The sequence below is a fragment of the Pleuronectes platessa genome, chromosome 22 (assembly GCF_947347685.1).
Source record: "Pleuronectes platessa chromosome 22, fPlePla1.1, whole genome shotgun sequence".
In the NCBI taxonomy this organism is placed as follows: domain Eukaryota; kingdom Metazoa; phylum Chordata; class Actinopteri; order Pleuronectiformes; family Pleuronectidae; genus Pleuronectes; species Pleuronectes platessa.
In genome coordinates this window covers 18,756,522-18,778,907 of record NC_070647.1, presented here as the reverse complement: position 1 = coordinate 18,778,907, position 22,386 = coordinate 18,756,522, and the positions used below count along the sequence as shown (strand labels likewise).

The window sequence follows — 22,386 nt, the reverse complement described above, 5'->3', positions numbered from 1 at the left end:
TCTCTCCGGTCTGTGGTGAACCGGACTCTCTCTCTCCGGTCGGTGGTGAACCGGACTCTCTCTCTCCGGTCTGTGGTGAACCGGACTCTCTCTCTCCGGTCGGTGGTGAACCGGACTCTCTCTCTCCGGTCGGTGGTGAACCGGACTCTCTCTCTCCGGTCTGTGGTGAACCGGACTCTCTCTCTCTGGTGTGAGACTCGGTTTGGACTAAACTCTGAACAGCTGTTGAACCTGCAGCAGTGGGAGGAGACTGCACTACAGGACACGCCCCCTCGGGTATCCAGGTTACACCATGAGGATATTTTATTTTATTTTTTATTATAAATAATCATAATATATAATTATTGTTATATAGATAATTATCACTAGTGTAAAGACAGTCAGACCTGGAGTTATCATTTCTTTGCCCTTTTGAAATGAGTGACTGTGAAACTTGAACAGCAGGTGTTCATTGGGGTGAGGACGCCCCCTGGTGCCGGACACACTGAAGTACACAACACTAACAGCAGGTCTTCACTGTGTAAACATGTGTTATACTGTGTGTTGTAAACATGTTGTGTTTTACATGTTGTGTCAACTGAGTGGAAAGTTTTTATATTTCTGGATGAGATGTTTAAATACCATGTTTCTCCTCGGCAGGTGATGTGTGATTTGTGTGTCTGTTTGTGTGTCTGTTTGTGTGTCTGTTGTGCGTTTGTCCTGCTGAGTTCATCTGTTGTTTTTTTTCTATCGTAGTTTTTCTTTGAAAAAACGTTATTGACATTTCTTTCATTTTTAACAATTTAAGTAAAAAGATTATATTTCAACATTTGATTCGAGGCTCTGAGGACAAAGGTGTTAATGAGTGTGTGTTGACACTGTGTCCAACAGGGGGCGCTGTGGAGAAACAGGTTTACATCTGAACGTCACTTCTTGATTGGTCGGCTGAGCAGCAGAAGAAGAATCAAACTGAGAATAAAACAGATGATTCTGAAACAAAAACTATTTTACTGTTTTATACAAGAATTAAAAACATGATTGACCGAACGAGTCTTTTGTCTCCGGCGTCTGTTCGAGTTCCAGCCTCTTGTCGTACGAGGGTCAGCTGACACGTCACTCAGGCTCCTCAGGTCTGACAAGCACAGTCCGGGTTGCAGGTTTGAATCCCTGAGACCAGACTCCAGGGCTTCACAGCAACACACACCGGCAGCATCTCGAAGCCCATTGAGAAACACAGCGCCGTTTGTCATGTGACCCACCAAGAACTGAATCAGGTCAGCTGGTTCCTCTTCATCTTCATCTTCATCTTCCTCTGACACTCGGTCAATGAAGAGACGAGCTGAACGTTTGATATCCGTCAAGCGACCTGCTCTCGTGTTCAGGTGGATCTGACCAGCTCACGTGGTCATGACGTCCGTACGGCGCTTCCTGGTTATGATTCTCGTGTTATGATTCTCGTGTTATGATTCTCGTGTTATGATTCTCGTGTTATGATTCTCGTGATGCTGCCGGTGTGGTGGCGTGTTGCTGCTGCGTCGTGTGACTCGTCGTGACTTTCACACTGACTGAGGATCAGCCTCAGGAAACCTCGATGACCTCCATGCTGCCGGAGAAACTGGACTGACTGCCGACCTTCACCATCTCCTCCGGTGACCTGCTGTCCGTCCTCCCGTCTCCGAACTCCATCTGGCAGCTCCGTCTCTTCAGCTGCTTCTCGAAGCTGCTCTCCTCGTGCCAGCTCCGCCTCGAGTCGCAGCGGTCGCCCATTCTCTGCCGACTGCGGCGCCGCACCGCCTCCAGGCCGTGACTGCAGCTGTACGCCGCAAAGCCTCCACCGCCGCTCAGGATGGAGGTGGAGTAGAAACGAGAGGAGTCGGAGGAGAGGTACCAGCCGCCGGTCAGGGAGGAGGTGGAGACGGTGACGGGGCCCAGCAGGATGTCGGAGTGCCAGCCTTTCAGGGCGCCGCCGGACCCCGGGTGGGCCAGGTGCTGCAGACTGTGGGAGAGGCCGAACAGGAAACTGGTGGCGTTCTCCGTGCTGCCGCTCCGGTGCAGCTGCTGGGAACAGTTCTGAGCAGCAGGAGCAGCAGGAGCAGCAGGAGCAGCAGGAGCAGCTAAGGTGCTGGAGGCCGGCGGCTCCAGTCGCTCTGCTCCGTCGGCCTCCTCCTTGTCGGGGCTCTGCTCTGGCGTGGACTGCTCCGACACCTCCTCCACGGGGGAGAACTGACACGGTTTACTGGTCGTCTCTTTGAAGGACGGCGGTTTGTAGAAGTCAGTGGCGTCTCCTGCTGCGGCGTGAGGAGCGAACACTCTGTGAGCCGCAGCCCCGCCCACCTCGCCAAACGACTTGATGTCCAGAGAGAAGGAGCGTTTCAGCCGGGCGTTGTCCTCGGGGCCGTCAGCGAGCTGCAGGCCGCTCAGAGCCTCAGCCAGAGCACAGGGCAGGGGGGGGGCCTCCAGCGGAGCCGGGCCGGGGGCCACAGCGACCTCGGGGCTGAGGGCGGACTCCAGGTCGTCAGGAGGAGGGGGGGCGCTGGGCTCCTGAGGAAGGAGGGACTTGAGTTTGGTCTCCGCACCGTGAGGACTCTTGATCTTCTTCTCAAAGTCGAGCAGCTGACCCAGGAAGTTGAAGTTGGGCGAGATGGTCGAACGCTTCTCCTTCACGAACCTGAGAAGGAAAACAAAGCAGCTCGTTAGTGAGGATCCTGACGAGCGGCTCAACGAGTTCATCTTAAATAATCTGGTTTCACAGCCTGAGAGTCGAATATCAGAAGAAACCAGATCATGTGTGACATCACGTCTGAAGACCAACCCTGAAGACATGTGTCCTCTGAGTCCGATGTGTCGTCCAATCAGCAGTGACGTGTATATTAACCCCGCCTCATTAAAAAGAGAAGAACGAACCTTCAAACTATAACAGGAACATGTGAACAACTATCTCCTGCCAGCAGGGGGCGTCACATTAGTTTTGTTCATAATAGTTATGATGAGGAGATTTAGAGATTTATTGTATTTTATTTTGAAACCGACCTGTACGCCTCGTCCAGCGGCATGTCCATCCTCTTCATGATGTAGGCAATGGCGATGGTGGCTGAGCGAGAGATTCCAGCGAGACAGTGAACCAGCACGCGGGCGTCCGACGCTTTGGCCTTTTCTGTAACACAGAGACATTCAGATCAGCTGACGCGTTCAAATCAGAACAGGAAGCAAAGAGCGTCTCCCTCGTGTCCGACCTATGAACTCCACCGATCGGTCCAACCACGGCAGGATCTTCTCACAGAACGAGTCGTTCACCGGAACCCGCAGGAAGTGAGAGTCAGGGACGAAGTCTGGTTTGGGGCAAGTGTTACTGGCGTTCAGGACGTAGACGATCTGGTTCTGCTGCATCAGCTCCTGCAGGAGAAGATGAAGGTTCAAGTCCAAAGTCTGCTCCAACAGGTGAGCACACGGAAAAGATGTAATGGTAGAAAATAGAACGTTTAACGACACCAGTGATTAAAGTTTAGAAACAATAAAAATCATATGATTTTAAACTTTCTGACATTCATGAACTGATAAAGTAAATAAACATCTGTCCTCCTCTGTCCTCTGAGAACTGACATGTCATTATCTCTCTTTGTTTTACTTCCTCAGATTCAACTGTAAAAACAGATATTTTACTGATTGTCCATGAACTCATCACGTGAGACGTTCACATTCTTCAGATTGTTGGTTCTTTGTTGTTTATATTCGTGTTTCAATGTTTGTATGTAACTAATAACCATATAACACCCGAGCATGTGTCCAGCGTGTGGCGCTACCTGGTTGAGGACGTCCCGCTGGCAGCCCAGGTACAGGTGCGGCAGGATGCGCGTGGGACCGATGTTGTTGACGAGGAGACACGGCTGAGAGACGCACGAGGGAACCAGAGACGACTTCCCCTCACACAGTCCAGGGAACAGATGAGAGAACTCAGAGAAGCCCCCTGCAGAGGGTCACAGGTTCACGCCTCATTTAGAACCAGTGGATCAATGTGTGTGTGTGCGTGTGCGTGTGCGTGTGCGTGTGTGTGTGTGTGTGTCTGTGTGTGTGTGGTTCCTCCTCTCCTGTTGCCAGGGAACCAGCCTTTAGGTCTCACTAGTTTGTTATAAACTACATCACACTTCATTACTTTATACTATTTTCACATTTAGATTATTTGTATTATTACATTTTTTCAATTGACTGTTTATTTTAAAACAATATGATTTAAAAGACCTTCAACTTTGATTCTGTTTGGTTCATTCAGTGTCTGTTCTTCAGGAGAATGTGTTTGATCCGTGTTGGTGGAGTTATAGATATAAATCAGATGTGAACATCTGTAATTCAGCTGCTCAGGACGACAGATGTGATTCCACTGAAAACTCCACAAGTGTCATCACATTTCACTGCATGAAAATCTGCTTCATTCATATTCTCAACATATTTTATTTAAAAGTTAAAACAAGTTTAATTCTATGATTTTTTTGTCCAGATTTAAAACTGTTCTATTTGAATAACTCCCATGTTTCAAACCATTCAACGTGTGCGTCTGTCAACTACGTCCCCGTATCTCTCGGCTCCGAACTGTTGGTTCCTACTGAAGAGACATGAATTAGTTGAGGACTATTTCCAGCAGCGGATGAATCCACAGCTCTGGTGAGTTGTGACCTCGGTTGTTTGTGTTTGAAGATGAACGCGTCTCGTTTACAGACTTGACTCTTGTTGTTGGACTGCTGTAGAACCTTTGAGCAACGGATTTAAAAAGCTCAAAGTCGTTCAGGTCGTCGGAGCAGCATGACATCATCGTTACATGACGTCACCCTGAGGTCGTTTGTAATAAGCAGCTGATGACGAGGTGAAGAAGCTGCTCAGGAAGTTTCTCTCCAGACGGAGGAACCTGAGCTCACTTTATTATATTCAACAGATTATGGATCTGTGACGTTTCATCATCACTGGAAAAAACTGTGCTGCAGATCAACCGTACTGAAATGAACAGAATGAAGTCTTATGTACAGAATGACCCTCGACTCAAACTCCGCCCCTCACCGATCAGTGTCGGTCTCTGGTGTGAACTGACCTGAGAGCAGGTGGACGGACGGGAAGCTTCTCTCCAGTTTGACCAGCAGGACGCTGAGGAACGAGTCGGAGCCGAGAGACGTCGGGTCTGAAGAACTCTGGTCGTACACCACGACCTCCTGATCGCCCTGCAGCTCCAACTGCAGCAGGGAGAGAGAGAGAAACTCTGACATCACTTCCTCTTTGTGTCCGTTTGTCTGAAGAGTCAAACTTCTATCTCCGCCCCCCCCCCCCCGTGGATCATGTGCTTTACCTTCTTCTTGGCCGAGTGCTGCAGCAGCTCGGCGATCTGGACCTTGTCCTGCTGCAGCCTCCTCTTCATCAGCTTGGAGCAGTTCACGTTCACCGCCTCCAGGATGTGAGAGACGTTGAAGTCTACGAAGGGTCGGCTGTCAATCAACACCACCCGATCCAGCCCCCCCTCCAGCAGCGCTACCAGAGCCTCCGCCCCGATGGGCCGCACCGCGCTCGGCCTCAGCATCCCCGATCCGGACCTGGACCCTGGAGGCTCCGACACGTCAAGGCCCACCCCCCACCCGCCCCAAACCCCCTCCCCTCCCCCAAACCCCTCCCCTCCCTACTCGTTGTCCCCCCCCTCCTGAGCGTCCCGGGCCGGCGGTCCAGCAAAGATACACAGCCTGGCGAGGAACCTCAGAGGATGAAGAGCTCCATTGTGTCGGGCCGGTATGATGTCATCCTAATGGCGCTTGGCAGCCGAAAAACCCCGGGACGAGAGAGAGAGAGAGAGAGAGAGAGAGAGAGAGAGAGAGAGAGAGAGAGAGAGAGAGAGAGAGAGAGAGAGAGAGAGAGAGAGAGAGAGAGAGACCTCACTCTACAGGAGCTTCTCTTCTCAGGCGCTGAGCGGTGATGACGTCACGGAGCAGCTCGACCAGGTCGTCATGTTGAAGTCGTTTCAGAGTCTGACACAAAAAAACATTTAGTTCAGTTTCAGTTTCACAGAAAGAAAAAAAGAGTCTGAACAAAAACAAACATGTTTCCTCACGTCTGCAGAACACGTGAACACATGAACACGTGAACACGTGAACACATGTTCACATGAACACATGAACACGTGAACACGTGTCTGTAAATAAAGACGATATTTTAGCTCTAGAACTGGAGCTAAAATATCTGAGACTCAAACGCTGCCATCTTGTGGTGATGACGTCATCTACAGTCAGAGTCTGAGCAGAAGTGATGGTGGAGGTCCCGCCCACACACTCTCAACCAATCCTGAGTTACTCTCAGCTGTCAATCATGACCTCACAGCTGTTCTTATATCGTCAAATAACACGAACATCAGCACGTCAGAGATAGTTTGAGAGAGAAGACGCTCCACTACAGCTCCAACATATCACAGAGTGAGACATCTGTTTCTATAAGATCTCAACAGAGCCAGAGACTCATCAGATCAATAACTAATCAAATTCAAGTTATAAAGAGTTTATTCACTGAACTTTAATAACTAAGGTAACTGTTTGAGATCAAAGGATTTCACTACAGGAGGTTGGTTATATGTAATATTTTATTATTATCTCTAAGAACTAGAAACTGAATTTATTCAAATATTCATCCAAATTAAAGATCACTTTAAATCCTCCAATGAGTGAAACTGAAACCAGCTGATTCATGCTATGAATGAATGAGTTATTGAAGCAGTTGCAGATGATGTTGTGTAACTTAAACAAACAGTTTCTATTTGATCTGACGTCAAAGAAAGAATCAGGAATAACTTCATTTCCAGGGTTTTTATGTATTTTTTTACCAATAGACTAAGAATGAATCAATAAGTGATAATTGATAATCAGGTACCAGTGATAATAAGCTGGTACCTGCTGCTCTGGAGTCATCGAGTCAGAGACACATTTCATCAGCAGCCGAGTCTGAGAAGAATTAATGAGACTCTGATAAACCACCAGCTACAGTAACGTCCGAACGCATCATCAGTCACATGACCTCGCTCTGGTTTCCTGAAGGTCACAGAGGTCGACACCAAAGATGAACCAGGACGAGTCCAAGGAAACAAGAGCAAAACCATTTAACGGTTTCCTGTCGGCACATGATGTTTGTTTTCATATTAACAACAACAACACAGCTCACTGATTCATAAAATCATAATTTCCAGCTGAGGTGATGGTTCGATCCTGATGACTCTGACACCTCGGCAGCCAATCAGAGGACTTTAACCACTCACTTAAACACAGGTGGGAGGGGCTCATCTGCACCCAGTGGACGGTACTAGCTGTCAATCACTCTGTGGTACCCCCCCCCCCCCCCCTAAATTATCATCAGCTGTTTGAAGAGGACTTGAAACTAGAGACTGAGACAGAAACTCCTGAATGTTTACTGACGTCATCAAGTGAGACGTCACTTTCTATAGAAACTACAAGAGGAGGCGCCCCCTGCTGGAGGAGAAACAGACTGTAGCTGTGATAAAACCGTGTTGATGTGTATTATTACACAATCTGTCCTACGTTAGTGTAGTATTTGTATAAAACACATCATGGTGACGTGTACATGAATATTAACAGTGATATTATATGAAAAATTAAAACAATGGATGTAAACTCGACTAAAAACCACTTTTACTATTGAGGTCTGATGTTAATTCTTAAATGGACGTTAATGGACCTGAGCTCCGTCAGCAAACCGAAGTGACACCGGTTTGAAACGTGTTGAAAACATATCAGATCAAACCTGTTTGAACTTATGAATCTGTTTGACTGGACTTCAAGTGAGTTCATCGTGACGTTAACGTTACTTTACGTTACTTTGACGTTACTTAACGTGAGCTCACGGCTCTCTGACATCTGATCTGTTTCGATGAAACCGACCGACTGACCGATCACAGTCGGTTCCCCTCCTCACGGTTCAGTCGGTAACCGTCAGTAAACGTCGGTGAACGTCGGTGAACGTCAACAGTCGGTGGTGTAGCTCCGCCACCGGACAGAAGTGAAACTTTGGGCCCGTTAACGGAACTTTACCGGACACCGGAGCTGGCGTGAGGCGGGCGGCTCAAAGTGTCGGGACTCACCGGGAGAAGCAGCGGAGGAGCGGCGGAGAAGCAGCGGAGCGTCCGGTGGTCCTCAGCGGAGCGGAGCGCAGATGGGCCCCGGGCAGGAGGCGTCTTCTCCGGACACGAGCACCGAGCCGCCGCGGTGCCGCGCTGCTCCAGGGATGAGGTCACCGCGGTGAAAATACACTGGTGTCGTCATCGATGGAGCTCTTAAAGGGGCAGTGACGTCCGCCCGGACAGGGACAACTTCCGGCTGCAGGGGGCGCTGCAGAGCCACGAGACTTATGGTATAAACTCTATATTCTAAAAGAAAAGGACTTGATATATACATGAATGTTTCAAACTCACTCAAAGAACAACAACTCCCATGATTCCTTTCTGCTTCACAGCCTCATTTGGTCTCAATAACAACGATTCCTCCAAAACGTGTCGCCCCCTGGTGGTTGATTTAATTGTAAGAATGGAAGTCATGTGAGAACACGTGAGGAAAATGTTAGCTTGATAAGTTGTTAGCCTCTGGAGCCTTTACCACACTCGTTAATATTAGCTTCCTCGTTGCTGTTTGCCTAGCAGCAGCATTTCATGACTAAATATACGTGACTGAACAATTAGTGAATTAACTTATGATTCTGTCCTGTTTCGATCTTCTGTAAATGAATTAAATTGTGATTATAATCACCATTTTTATAGACTCTGTACAAAATGAATAAATTCAATTAGATGTATTTATTTACACATCTTGACACACGTCTTCTATCTCGTTGAAGTTTGTTGAACATGTGAATCTGAGTCTCTGAAGTTTTTATTGTCCGTCATTTGTCGGGAGACGAGATGAAGGCAGAAGATTCGTGAAAGGTTTTCATTCTGGAGCAATTAGCATGCATGGCTAACCCCCCCCCCCCCCCCCCCCCCATCCGGATGTGAGTGAGCGGATCAGAGCTGCACATTCCTCCGATCACACGTCTGTGTGTTTACAACATGGACGTTCAGCTGCATCATATCTGTCCTTCAATTTCAAACATGGAACATTACATGAAAAATAAAAACTTTACTCAGACTAAATCATCTAAATGTTTACGTTTTAAAGCAGAATAATCAGTGACCAAGTAAATATGTTTAAAAAAATTACATTTCACTGTTATATTAGATTGTGTTAAGTTAAGTTATGATATGTTAGAATTTAGTCCCATTCATCAGATGTTATGATGATATGATGATAAACTCTGGGTAACACGTTAGATCTTATAAATTTATATATTTTGATCAAGTAAATTATGAATACAACTTTTTCATTTGTATTATTTATTTCTCTCCCTGTTCATTGTCAAGTTTATGTTTTTAATAAAGATTTGTTGAAACAAGTGTCTCTGTGAGAAGTCCGTCCAGAGGGGGGCGGTCCTTTAACAACCGCATATACATCCAGAAGAAGAAGAAGAGCAAACCGGATGTAAACAAGTTACTCTGAATTATTGTTCTAACGCGGGTTTATATTAGTCTGAACTATTAAAGTTAGCACGGGTTTAAATAAGTCTGAACTCTTGTTAGCGCGGGTTCACGTTAAATTAGTTGCTCTACGTGTGTTTGTGAAGTTAACTGTTAGCCTTTAGCCGACTGCAGCTAACAACATGGATGACAACAAGGTGAGAAGCTAACGGGGGCTAACTCCGTTAACCTGTAACCAGCTGTAACTCACAGCTGGTCCGCGGTCAGCTGGCGGGTCGTTAACGAGCTGGTTAGTCAAACCCTCGGACGCTAACTAACTAGCTGGTTCGGCTAACTGCGGGGAATTCAGTAGGTGACATGAAGCTAACTGGAGCTAATGCTAACTGCGTTTCTGCAGCTCGTTGGAATATTTACATTTTAATTACGAGAAATGTTGAACATGTTTGTCACAGACCGTCTGTCCGTGACACACACACACACACACACACACACAGACCGCCTGTGTCTGTCCGTGTGTCTGTGTTTGTTTCTTCATCGTCTTGGAACAAAGCTCCATGATTTTAAAACAGGTGAAATCATCACCTCACTCAGAGACTCACTGGTCCCTCTTGTCCTCTGGTCCCTCTTGTCCTCTGGTCCCTCTTGTCCTCTGGTCCCTCTTGTCCTCCGGCTCCTCTTGTCCTCTGGCCCCTCTTGTCCTCTGGACCTCTGGTCCCTCTTGTCCTCTGGCCCCTCTTGTCCTCTGGACCTCTGGTCCCTCTTGTCCTCTGGCCCCTCTTGTCCTCTGGACCTCTGGACTCCGGGGACCAGCTCAGGGATCTGAATTCGGGCCTGGCTCTCTGATTCATTTCTCTTTTATTAGAAATGAGTGATTACAGATGACAGATGAACTTTACTGGTCTCAAACTGTAAATTCCAGTAAAATAATAATCGGAGAATATGTTAAATGTATTTATTCTTTCTGACATGAAATGAGTTATGTTATGTTTGAGTTCTGTACCTGGTCTTTTGTTAGAAACATTCCTTCTATACATACGTGGATGTAAAAATCTGCTGTTTGTTAGATGGTCGCCGGTAAAGTGAAGAAACCGGGGAAGCGTGGTCGTAAACCTGCGAAGATCGACCTGAAGGCCAAACTGGAGCGGAGCCGCCAGAGCGCCAGAGAGTGTCGGGCGAGGAAGAAGCTGAGGTACCAGTACCTGGAGGAGCTGGTTTCCAGTAAGGAGCGAGCGATCTGCGCCCTGAGGGAGGAGCTGGAGATGGTAGGAACCGGTCACATGGGAACGTCCGGAGCTCGATGAGCAGCACATGATCGGAAACATTGATAATTGATTGACATTGATTGTTGTAATAATATAAATAATCGTAAGTTATGAGGAAACGCAGCTGAAAGAGTTTGATTGTAGATCCACAACACGACCAGAGTTACAGACATGGAAACGAATGGTCATAATTAATGTGATAAATGGAATGGTCGTTAGCTTGACCTTTAACCTCTGTGCCTTCCTCTCTTAGTACAAACAGTGGTGTTCGGCCATGGACCAGGGGAAGATCCCGTCAGAGATCAAAGCTCTGTTGACCGGGGACGAGCAGAAAACGCCTCAGAGCGCCGGCGGCACCAAGACGTCCAAGAACAGCAAGAACAACAAGAACAGCGTGGGCAGCAACAGTCAGGGCTAGCCCCGCCTCGGAGGGAGGCCACAGACTGACGAGAGAAACGGCTGCTGTCAATCATCCTCAACATACATGTCAACGTTCACACTAACACACAGGAAGTGGCAGATTCACGGCTTTTTTCTTTTCCGCCAGTTTCTTGTTTCATGACGAACTTGAAGCTGCGTTCCAGTTCCTGATTCGAGAAACGTCTCTAACAGGTCAGAGGTCAGTTCTTCATCAGGGCGCCGCAGCTCAGGGCGGTCACGTGACTTAAGAAAGTAAAACTTTCTTAACATCACGTTTTCTGAGGAGTTATTTTTGTGATTTGTAAAAGGCACATTTTTCTGTGGGACAGATTTAAATAATGTGAGATAATGTTGGACAGTTTGAAGGTCGACAACAGATCAGCTGAGGTTTTTTATTTTCAATTAAAAGGTTTTGTAAAGAAAAAGTAAATAATCTATCGGCACTTTGTAAAATTAAGAATCACCACAGAGCTCATTACAAATATCAATGGTTTTAACGTGTTCGTCCACGTTTCTCCAGAAATTAAAGTTAAACATTTGTGAAGTTTTTATAAACTGCTTCTGGAATCCTGAGTCACATGACTGAGGACGGAGAGGGAACAGGAGACGACAGACGCTCTGATGAAGCTGATTAAATCTTAACGTGAATGTGGCTTTAATTTTTTATCTTTGTTCTACGAACGTGGCCTCAGAGGTCAGAGGTCAGATGGCAGGATGTGGACAGTGTGAGATATATTTTTGTATTTGAGTGTTTTCGTGAAGGAAAAGTTGGATTTTCTGCTTCTGAGTAAAATGATAAAAATCGAGAAGTAGTTTCACCTGCAGCTTTTTATTCTTTCATATTTTCAGTTCACTTTGTTTCTTTCTCTTCGCTTGTGTCTGATAGTTAGAATTAATAACATCAATGTTTACTGCTGATTTTATTTCGGACCAACAAGTTTGAAGTGTTATTTTGTCCTTTGCTAAAGTTTTGCACTTTCTTCACTTTCTTCAGACGCACTTTGAACTTTGCTCATTTTGTTTCCCATGAAAATAAACGTGTGTTTGACTGAGACTCTGTGATTGAACAGAAAGTTATTACATTCTGATGAGTAGCTGGATAATGTTTCATAAAACAAAAGAACTGAACATGAAATGTCACGTGTTTAAAAAAATCCTCATTCCACTTTGTTTCATGAATCTGTGACTTTATTAAATTTTCAGGAAAGATTTAATGAAAATCCTTGATCACAGTTTCTAATATCGTCCGATGCTTTATTTAGTTTTTCTGAACTTTAAGACTCAAACACAGTTCTTAGGATCAGGGTCCAGAACACAAAGAAACCAGGTTTGAATCCTGATCAGGAATCTGGAACCAGGTTGACGGAGAAACTGAAATATGAAAGAAAAACCTTCAGATTTAAATAGAACTTCAGGACAAGTCACAATATTCTGTTTATTACGTAAAACAATCAACGTGTCATCAGCAGCTGAAATACATTACGGACTGAAGCCTCCTTTTATAATTGTAATAAAAACAAATTCATTCATTTCTACGTGATTCTGCTTCAGCAGGAAAAAAGCTCACGTCCAACATTTGTCATTTTAGAGCAAAACAGATTTCTGAACAGCATGTGAATTAAAAGTTAATAAATAAAGACAAACAAATGAAGCGATTACATGGCTCGCCCCCTGGTGGCTGGCTGCAGTACAGATAATAAACCCCGCCTCCTCCATCTTAGCAGATTGGACGAGGACCAAAACAATTTTTTTTAAACCGGCTGAGAGTTCATGATTGACAGCTGAGACTGACTCTTTATTGGTCAAGCACGTGTATGGGTGGGGCCTCCACACCACATCTTTACCACAAGATGGCAGCGTTTGTGTGGGAGATACTTTGGCTCCGTTTCTGGAAGCTGAAGGAGTCGTCATCTTGATTTAAGTCTGTGTTTAAGATCATTTCACTTTAATTTGTGGTTTTACTTTCTGAGAGAACCAGATATTTTAAACATAAAGTTCATCTTTTGTGAGAAGGATTGAATCTGAACAGTTTAATATCTGAAACTCGTTACATTACAGTTATGCAGCAAAGCAGAGATGTCATTGTTACCAAACAGTTACTAGCGTTAGCTCGGACCACACTGCAGAAAACCAGCTACATCGTTTCACAGAGAAATGGCCACGGACTGTGGGGAGCTAGCTCACAAGCTAACACTAAAACACACAATGCATCAGTAACAGAAGGACCCGCGGGAACACTGCACAGAAATCAACTCAGTTTAAATCTGACGTAGAAAAGGATTGAGAACTTCCAATATGGCTGCCGGGAGAAAAGCCCTTTGTACCAGCTGAGCACGTTTTGTGTCGCTGAATAAAGAGCTAGCGTGTTAGCCTCCTGTTAGCTCACCCGCCATTTACACAAAAGTGTTTGGTGGGTTGGCGTTTGTGAGCCACGCGACTTTCTTCTCCTTCGCTTCTCGGCCAAATGTGTCGCAGACCGAGTCCCTGGTCTTCGGCTGCTCTGGGAGGTCCACCACCCCCACGTAGTTCTTTTTGGCCATGCGAGAGCTCGCCGTGATGGTGTACGCGTTACTGCGATAGCACTTCATGGACGACGTGCAGAAGGTCTCCCGCATGCCTCTTCTAAAGTTCGCGTTGTAGACCGAGTACAGGGTCGGCTTGGAGGCCGTGGAGCTGAAGGAAATCCAGGCGATGGCGGCGAAGAACAGCAGCCCCTGTCTGCTGGCGGCCTCCGACCCCCTGGGGTGCCACAGCTGGGCCACGTAGAAGGGCGTCCAGGTGAGGAAGAAGACGGAATTCAGCATGAGGAACATCTTGATGGTCTTGACTTTAGTCCGTGGGACGATGTTCATCGTGCGGCGCACCGTGTGACCGTCGGCGCTGATTCTCCAGATGTAGCGGATCACCCGCTGATAGAAGGACACGATCAGTGCGACCGGGACCAGGAGGCCGAGCAGCAGGTGGACCACTGCGTAGGCCACACTGCCCCAGTGGTCCGGGAGGAAGAACTCACAGTGACTGTCTGTGGAGGTGGAGCCGTAGAAGACGAAGCATGGCGAGATGAAGGCGGCGTCAAACAGCCACGAGGCCAGGATCATCTTCTTGGCTTTCTCCCTGGACACCTTGAAGCTGAGGGGGTAGAGGATGGTGTAGAACCGGTCCACGGAGATGGACAGCAGCACGAACACCTGGACACCAGGACACAGGTGCTGCACGTAGCGCACCACCTTGCAGGCAGCAGCGCTCAGCGGCCATCGCCCGGCGGCGACCTGCAGCAGCACGAAGGGGGCGCAGCCCAGGCTCATGAGCAGGTCGGCGACCGCCATCGACACCACGAAGTAGTTGGTGGTGGACTGAGTCCGGCGGCTCCGGTGGATGACCAGGCAGACCAGGGCGTTTCCCAGGATGGAGATCAGCCAGAGGAACGCAAACACCAGGCCCAGGACGGCAACCTCCACCGAGGTCAGTTCGTAGGAGGTGGACGAGCCGTTGCTCCGGCCGGAGGACGAGTCCTCCAGGCTGCACAGGGGGATTGTGGGTAAAGTGGCCAGGACAGTGGAGTTCTCCCTCTCGGAAAAGTTAAATGACATCTGATACGGAAAAGACGGAGAGTGAAGGGAGGGGTTCACACCACGGGATGACTCGGCATAAACCATAGTTATGATGCTGCACCAGAGACGAGCTGCAGACACACAAACACAAACCAGAAACAGTTAAACTACTGGTTCTGTTCGACCCGCTGACGAACACCTGGAGAACCAACACAACGCTCCCAGGTGTGGTAACACAACTAGTGAGAGACCAACATCAAGGTCAGAGGTCATTTACAGGTGAACAGGAGGTTAGGTTCATCTACAAAACAATTAAACAACAACTGAACAAACACACAACACCCACACAACAACCAAACAATACCCACACAACAATTACACAACCCTTAACAACCACAGAAACGGAAACAGATTTTTTTTATATGTTATTAAAATAGTTTAGATCAAAAACTGAAAGTGAAACTAAAACAAAGAAACTTTGTTTTCTTCTTATTCTTCAAACACATTGAAGCTGAAGATTATGAAACACTAAGAAATATAATAATTCTCTATTTGTCCCAGAAAACACAGGAAACAAAGAATAAAAACACAGAATCTCTTATTTCTGAAATCAATCAACTGAGTTGTTGATCATGATTTATTAATTAAATTAAATAATCTTTGTTCTGTACTAAAGTAAAGTTCCTCTAGTTTGTACTTCAGTGCCATACTTGATTACAATACATCTGTTAGTTTGAATATTTAATTTAAACCTTATGAAACACAAATTACAAACTGATCCATTGATTTGATTTAAATCAAATCTGAATAAATACAGAGAAACAAACTTATCACTGGAACCTCACAGTATCACAGTGAAGGTATTTCTACAGTAATCTATTACACCATTGTAATACAATACTAAGATTTGAGTTGATAAATGAATGTTAAAATATGATTTAATTAAATATTTAGAGGCAGATTCATTTAATCAATCAATCAATCAATCAATCAAACAATCAATCAAACACGCAGCAGGAGACTGAAGCAGCGTCATGTTTCCAACCTGAAGCCACAACATGTCTGACACACACAAACACAATCACACACAAACACACACACGCACACGGAGATACACACAAATAAAAACAAACACACACACGCACACAAACATACACACACACACACACACAAACACACACAATCATGATAACGCAGACACACACACCGAGTCAGAATTCGGAGATAAAACGAACATCAGTGCGTCAAATGGCGACGTGTGTGTGTCTGTGTGCGTGCGTGTAGACTCACCGGCTGAAAGCAGAACAGGAACAGTCGCTGCATGTTGGTGTTTTTCCGTGATCCAGAGATTGAGGAGAGGAAGAAGAGGAGGAGGAGGAGGAGGAAGAGGAGAATGAAGAGGAGAATGAAGAGGAGGAAGAGGAGATTGAAGAGGAGGAGGGGGAGGCAGCAGGGGCGGATGAAGATGTTTCTTGGTCCCAGCAGAGAGACACGCCCCCTGTCTCCACCAACATTCACATTCATATACAGTCCCACTGACAGCAGACAGGGGGCGACTGTGAACCCAATGTAAAGACAAATCTATTTGAATTAAGACGTCATGATTGACAGCTGAGATTGACTCCTGATTGGTCAAGAGCTTGAATGGGCGGGACCTGGACAGCTGAGATATTTCAGCTTCATGTGACGTCGTCTTATTGACATTAACTGACAGATAATTCTCTTTTAATTAAGAAGTCATTTTAATTATTTATGAATAATTCTGGACATAAACATTTGATTTAAATATCATTAACACATTAAATTAAAGAAATGAAACGTTCACGACACTGATCGTGTGTTTCTTCTTCAGATGATTCATCAATAAATCATCTTTCTGTCGCTCGACCTTCGGATCCAAAACGAAGACGTGTCCGTCCTCCAGTAGCGTCCCCATGGCAACCAGCTGAGAGGACGTCCTCCAGCAGGACAGTTGCTAGGGCAACAGACAGTGGGGCCGATGGAGGGAGTGAGAGACAAAGAGAGAGAGAGAGAGGGGGGGGGGGGAGGGAGGGAGAGAGAGAGAGAAGAGGGAGGGAGAGAGGAGGGAGGGAGGGAGGGAGGGAGAGATAGAGAGAGAGAGAGAGAGAGAGAGAGGAGGGAGGGAGGGAGGGAGAGATAGAGAGAGAGAGAGAGAAGAGGGAGGGAGAGAGAGAGAGAGAGAGAGAGAAGAGGGAGGGAGAGAGGAGGGAGGGAGGGAGGGAGAGATAGAGAGAGAGAGAGAGAGAGAGAGAGAGAGAGAGGAGGGAGGGAGGGAGTGAGAGACAGAGAGAGAGAGAGAGAGGGGGGGGAGGGAGGGAGAGAGAGAGAGAAGACGGAGGGTGAGAGAGAGAGGGAGAGGAGGGAGGGAAAGAGAGAGAGAGAGAGAGGGAGGGAGGGAGAGAGAGAGAGAGAGAGAAGAGGGAGGGAGAGAGAGAGAGAGAGAGGGAGGGAGGGAGAGAGGGAGGGAGGGAGAGAGTGAGAGACAGAGAGAGAGAGGGAGGGAGGGAGGGAGAGAGAGAGAGAGAGAGAGAGAGAGAGAGAGAGAGAGAGAGAGAGAGAGAGAGGAGGGAGGGACAGAGAGAGAGAGAGGGGGAGAGAGAGAAGAGGGAGGGAGAGAGAGATAGAGAGAGAGACAGAGAGAGAGGGAGAGAGAGAGAGAGAGAGAAGAGGGAGGGTGAGAGAGAGAGAGAGAGAGAGAGAGAGAGAGAGAAGAGGGAGGGTGAGAGAGAGAGAGAGAGGAGGGAGGGAGAGATAGAGAGAGAGAGAGAGAGAGAGGAGGGAGGGAGAGATAGAGAGAGAGAGAGAGAGAGGAGGAGGGAGGGAGAGAGAGAGAGAGAAGAGGGAGGGTGAGAGAGAGAGAGAGAGAGAGAGAGGGGGAGGGAGGTAAAGATAGAGAGAGAGAGAGAGAGAGAGAGAGGAGGGAGAGAGAGAGAGAGAGAGAGAGAGAGATTTGATTTTTTAAGTCACTTTTATTTTCTCAGTTTAGTTCAAACAAACAAGTTACTATAACGGCAGGCGGGGGGGGGCGTTGCAGGAGCAGCGGAACCACCACCGACCAGGGCAGGAAGGCCGAAGCCTCCACCTGCAGCAGCCATGCTGCACAAACACAAACACACAACTAACAACTAAACTGCTGCTCCTGACACTGTCACTCACACACAAACAAAAAACACCTCTACTGTGAGTACAGAGGGAAAAAGAGCAAAGAAAACAGTTTGAAGAAACTTTCTTCAGCTCACTCCCAGCATGCACTCCAACAGAGAGAGAGAGAGAGAGAGAGAAACTGTTCAGTCCAAATTAAACCTTTTATTGGTTTATTAACTTTTATTGAAGTTGTTCCACAAAACAAATGTCATAAACATAGACACGCCCACTCCCTATATAACCTGTCCTTCTTAACCCCTCCCCCCTCCACGGACTGGTGACGCCCTCTTCCATCAATCAACCAATCAACACTGACCTCGCCGTCCTTAAACAGTTTACAGAGGCGTCAGATTATTTATAGAGCAGTTATTGAAAAGCAAAAAATGCTGCACAACAAAAAGAAGTTAGTACATAAATCAAAAGACCAAAACGGCCCCATAAACACAACATGCAAATATTTAAACAGTGATTTATTAAGGTTTTAGTTGATTTGATACCTCAGCCGTTTTTAAACGGAAGCATGAAACAGAAACAGACTCAGAAATGTTCAGATTTATATTTATTTACAGTTTTTTTTTGCGTCGCTGAACGTTTTGAATGATGATTATCGACCAAACAAAATAATTAAAGTCTCCAGATAAAAAATGACCTCAGAAGTTTGTCTTTTAACCGTCAGAGGATTCTGACGTGTCTACTGACGACCTGTAAATTACTGTCCAGAGAAAATATCCCATAATGGTTATTGATTGTTTTTGAACAAACAATAAATAAGAAATTAAATTAAAAAAATAATAAAACAAATAGTATCAGCTTGTTGACCTCAAATATTCAAATGTCACTTAGTCCAAAGGTAATTTATAATTTTTAATAGGATAATTAGTAATTTGTAGTAAGTGAAAGTATTTTCAATTATATTCTGCATTTGATATCTTTTAAAGTTTTATAACAATTACATGCCTCGTTATATAAATCATTAATGAAACACCTGAAAACACAACAAACACTAAAAATACATTCAAATGTAATGATTCATTTGTAGATTACAGATGAAGGTGTCAGGTGCTCGATGTGTCCAGCAGGACGTCCTGCTCTTAACTGAGGTTTCTGTTTCACAGATTCATTTCCCTTCAGGTCAGAAGATGACACGTCTCATCCCGACAGGTGAACTGATCCAAGCTGTTTGTGAAGCAGCGGAGTCACAGACGAGTCACAGACGAGTCACAGACGAGTCACAGACGAGTCCGAGAGGCTCGTTCAAACCAAACAGTCTCCGTCTCAGTCCAACATTATTTACAAGTTACAGACGGGTCAGTACAAACTGCTCATCCTCTCAGTCCTCCGTCCAGCGTCAACGTCCCGAACCTGAGGACACAAAGTCACATGGTCAAGAAAACAGCTTCTCAGATGGTTGTTAAATGATAGAAGGTTTTTTAACTTGATGATTGATTGAGACGTGTGTGTGTGTGTGTGTGTGTGTGTGTGTGTCTGACCTCTCTAAGAAGTGGTTGTTCTCTGCCAGCTCTTTGACCACGCCCTCCATCTCCTCCTTCAGCTTCTTCATCCTGAAGCACAACAGGAAGTCAGCAACACGTCAGCAACACGTCTTTAACGTGTTTAACGTGTTTAAAATAAAACTTGTTATTTTATTTTAATTGTCTCAAATGATTTTATGTGAGAGATGTGGTCGTCATGGTGACGATGATGATGAGGATCAATTACCCGAGCGTCATCTCCACCAGTGTGTTCTGACTCAGGTAGGCCTGAGGCTTCATCCCACTGGAAACCAGGGGGAGGACCTTCTGAGGCAGCTGCTCCTGCAGCTGGACACACAGACAGACAGACGGAGAGACAGAGACAGAGAGACAGACACACAGAGAGACAGACGGAGAGAGAGACGGAGAGTGAGACAGACAGAGAGACAGACACACAGAGAGAGAGACGGAGAGACAGACGGAGAGAGAGACAGAGAGACAGACAGACAGACAGACGGAGAGACAGACAGACGGAGAGACAGAGACAGAGACACACAGACGGTGAGACAGACAGAGAGAGAGACAGACAGAGAGACAGACAGAGAGTGAGACAGACAGAGAGACAGACACACAGAGAGAGAGACGGAGAGACAGACGGAGAGAGAGACAGAGAGACAGACAGACAGACAGACGGAGAGACAGACAGACGGAGAGACAGAGACAGACGGAGAGACAGACAGACAGACAGACAGACGGTGAGACAGACAGACGGAGAGAGAGACAGAGAGACAGAGACAGACAGACAGAGAGAGAGAAGGACAGAGAGACAGAGAGACAGACAGTGAGACAGAGACAGACAGACAGAGAGAGAGACACACAGACAGAGAGACAGACAGAGAGAGAGAAGGACAGAGGGACAGATGGACAGATGGACATACGTTTTAGTTTCATGTTTTTTACTTTAAATAAAAGAGTTTAAACATTGTTATAAATACAACAAATCTAAATGAATAGGATCCATATACACAGTGTAAACAGAACCTACACAAAGAAAAACTTCAGATTCAGAAAGTGAGTCTCAGGTCACGTGACCCTTGTTCACCTTGATGGTTCGCTCCAGCAGCATGGTGACCTCCTTCTCGATGCTGATCAGCTGACCCGACAGGGAGAGCAGCTGCTTCCTCACGTGATGAACCTTCCTGCAAACACAACACAGTTCACCTGGAGCTACACACAGGCCTGTCAGAGCCAGAAGAAGAGAAGAAGAGAAGAAGAGAAGAAGAGAAGAAGAGATGAAGAGATGAAGAGATTGAGAAGAAGAGATGAAGAGAAGAAGAGATGAAGAGAAGAAGAGATGGAGAAGAAGAGATGAAGAGAAGAAGAGATGGAGAGAAGAAGAGAAGAAGAGATGAAGAGAAGAAGAGAAGACGAGAAGAAGACAAGAAGGGATGAAGAGATGAAGAGATGAAGAGATGAAGAGATGAAGAGATGAAGAGATGAAGAGATTGAGAAGAAGAGATGAAGACATGAAGAGATGAAGAGATGAAGAGATGAAGAGATTGAGAAGAAGAGATGAAGAGATGAAGAGAAGAAGAGAAGAAGAGAAGAAGAGATGAAGAGAAGAAGAGAAGACGAGAAGAAGACAAGAAGGGATGAAGAGATGAAGAGATGAAGAGATGAAGAAGAAGAGATGAAGAGATGAAGACATGAAGAGATGAAGAGAAGAAGAGAAGAAGAGAAGAAGAGAAGAAGAGATGAAGAGATGAAGAGAAGAAGAGAAGAAGAGAAGAAGAGATGAAGAGATGAAGAGAAGAAGAGAAGAAGAGATGAAGAGATGAAGAGAAGAAGAGATGAACAGAAGAAGAGATGAAGAGAAGAAGAGATGAAGACAAGAAGGGATGAAGAGATGAAGTGAAGAAGAGATGAAGAGATGAAGTGAAGAAGTGATGAAGAGATGAAGAGATGAAGAGATGAAGAGAAGAAGAGAAGAAGAGAAGAAGAGATGAAGAGATGAAGAGAAGAAGAGATGAAGATATGAAGAGAAGAAGAGAAGAAGAGAAGAAGAGAAGAAGAAGAGAAGAAGAGAAGAAGAAGAGAAGAGATGAAGACAAGAAGAGATGAAGAGAAGAAGAGATGAAGAGATGAAGAGAAGAAGAGAAGAAGAGATGAAGAGATGAAGAGATGAAGAGAAGAAGAGATGAAGACAAGAAGAGATGAAGGGAAGAAGACAAGAAGGGAAGAAGAGATGAAGACATGAACAGAAGAAGAGAAGAAGAGATGAAGAGAAGAAGAGATGAAGAGATGAAGACATGAACAGAAGAAGAGAAGAAGAGATGAAGAGAAGAAGAGAAGAAGAGATGAAGAGAAGAAGAGATGAACAGAAGAAGAGATGAAGGGATGAAGAGAAGAAGAGAAGAGAAGAAGACATGAAGACATGAAGAGATGAAGAGATGAAGAAGAGAAGAAGAGATGAAGAGAAGAAGAGATGAAGAGATGAAGAGAAGAAGAGATGAAGACATGAAGAGATGAAGTGAAGAAGTGAAGAAGAGATGAAGAGATGAAGAGAAGAAGAGAAGAAGAGAAGAAGAGATGAAGAAAGGAAGAGATGAACAGAAGAAGAGAAGAAGAGATGAATAGAAGAAGAGAAGAAGAGATGAAGAGAAGAAGAGATGAAGAGATGAAGAGAAGAAGAGATGAAGACATGAAGAGATGAAGTGAAGAAGTGAAGAAGAGATGAGGAGATGAAGAGAAGAAGAGAAGAAGAGAAGAAGAGATGAAGAGATGAAGAAAGGAAGAGATGAACAGAAGAAGAGAAGAAGAGATGAATAGAAGAAGAGAAGAAGAGAAGAAGAGAAGAAGAGATTGAGATGAAGTGAAGAAGTGAAGAAGAGATGAAGAGATGAAGGTCAGAATGATAAACATGCTCTGGTGTATTTACCTCATCCACTCTTCACTCTTGGAGATGAACAGACGATACTTCATGGCACATTCCTCAGTGAAGA

General features: G+C 45.7%; 4 protein-coding genes across 5 annotated transcripts in view; 1 reads left to right on the top strand and 3 right to left on the bottom strand.

Annotated features, from left to right (window-relative positions):
• Positions 1-962: 962 nt before the first annotated feature.
• Positions 963-5,572, bottom strand: dusp16 (dual specificity phosphatase 16). The gene is made up of 6 exons (XM_053414723.1): positions 5,309-5,572; positions 5,057-5,195; positions 3,780-3,943; positions 3,213-3,372; positions 3,010-3,133; positions 963-2,647 (listed from the first exon to the last, which is right to left on the bottom strand). Exons 1-6 carry the CDS (start codon positions 5,534-5,536, stop codon positions 1,558-1,560), a joined length of 1,905 nt encoding a protein of 634 aa, XP_053270698.1. The 5' UTR covers positions 5,537-5,572; the 3' UTR covers positions 963-1,557.
• Positions 5,573-9,464: 3,892 nt separating this feature from the next.
• Positions 9,465-12,250, top strand: crebl2 (cAMP responsive element binding protein-like 2). The gene is made up of 3 exons (XM_053414727.1): positions 9,465-9,711; positions 10,579-10,776; positions 11,030-12,250. The coding sequence occupies exons 1-3, from the start codon at positions 9,697-9,699 to the stop codon at positions 11,192-11,194; spliced, it is 378 nt and encodes a 125-aa protein (XP_053270702.1). The 5' UTR covers positions 9,465-9,696; the 3' UTR covers positions 11,195-12,250.
• Positions 12,251-12,617: 367 nt separating this feature from the next.
• gpr19 (G protein-coupled receptor 19) lies at positions 12,618-16,233 on the bottom strand. The gene is made up of 2 exons (XM_053414724.1): positions 16,038-16,233; positions 12,618-14,878 (listed from the first exon to the last, which is right to left on the bottom strand). The coding sequence occupies exon 2, from the start codon at positions 14,850-14,852 to the stop codon at positions 13,590-13,592; it is 1,263 nt and encodes a 420-aa protein (XP_053270699.1). The 5' UTR covers positions 14,853-14,878; positions 16,038-16,233; the 3' UTR covers positions 12,618-13,589.
• A 2,373-nt stretch (positions 16,234-18,606) lies between these two features.
• tbk1 (TANK-binding kinase 1) overlaps positions 18,607-22,386 on the bottom strand; it is a 12,111-nt gene continuing 8,331 nt past the window's right edge. For both annotated transcript variants that reach the window (XM_053414719.1, XM_053414720.1), the window contains exons 17-21: positions 22,323-22,386; positions 20,487-20,583; positions 19,632-19,732; positions 19,403-19,474; positions 18,607-19,274 (exon numbers count right to left, since the gene is read on the bottom strand). The exon at positions 22,323-22,386 is cut by the window's right edge. In XM_053414719.1, the coding sequence (XP_053270694.1) occupies positions 19,235-19,274; positions 19,403-19,474; positions 19,632-19,732; positions 20,487-20,583; positions 22,323-22,386 (374 nt within the window). In that variant the 3' untranslated portion in view covers positions 18,607-19,234. The remainder of the gene's footprint in view (positions 19,275-19,402; positions 19,475-19,631; positions 19,733-20,486; positions 20,584-22,322) is intronic.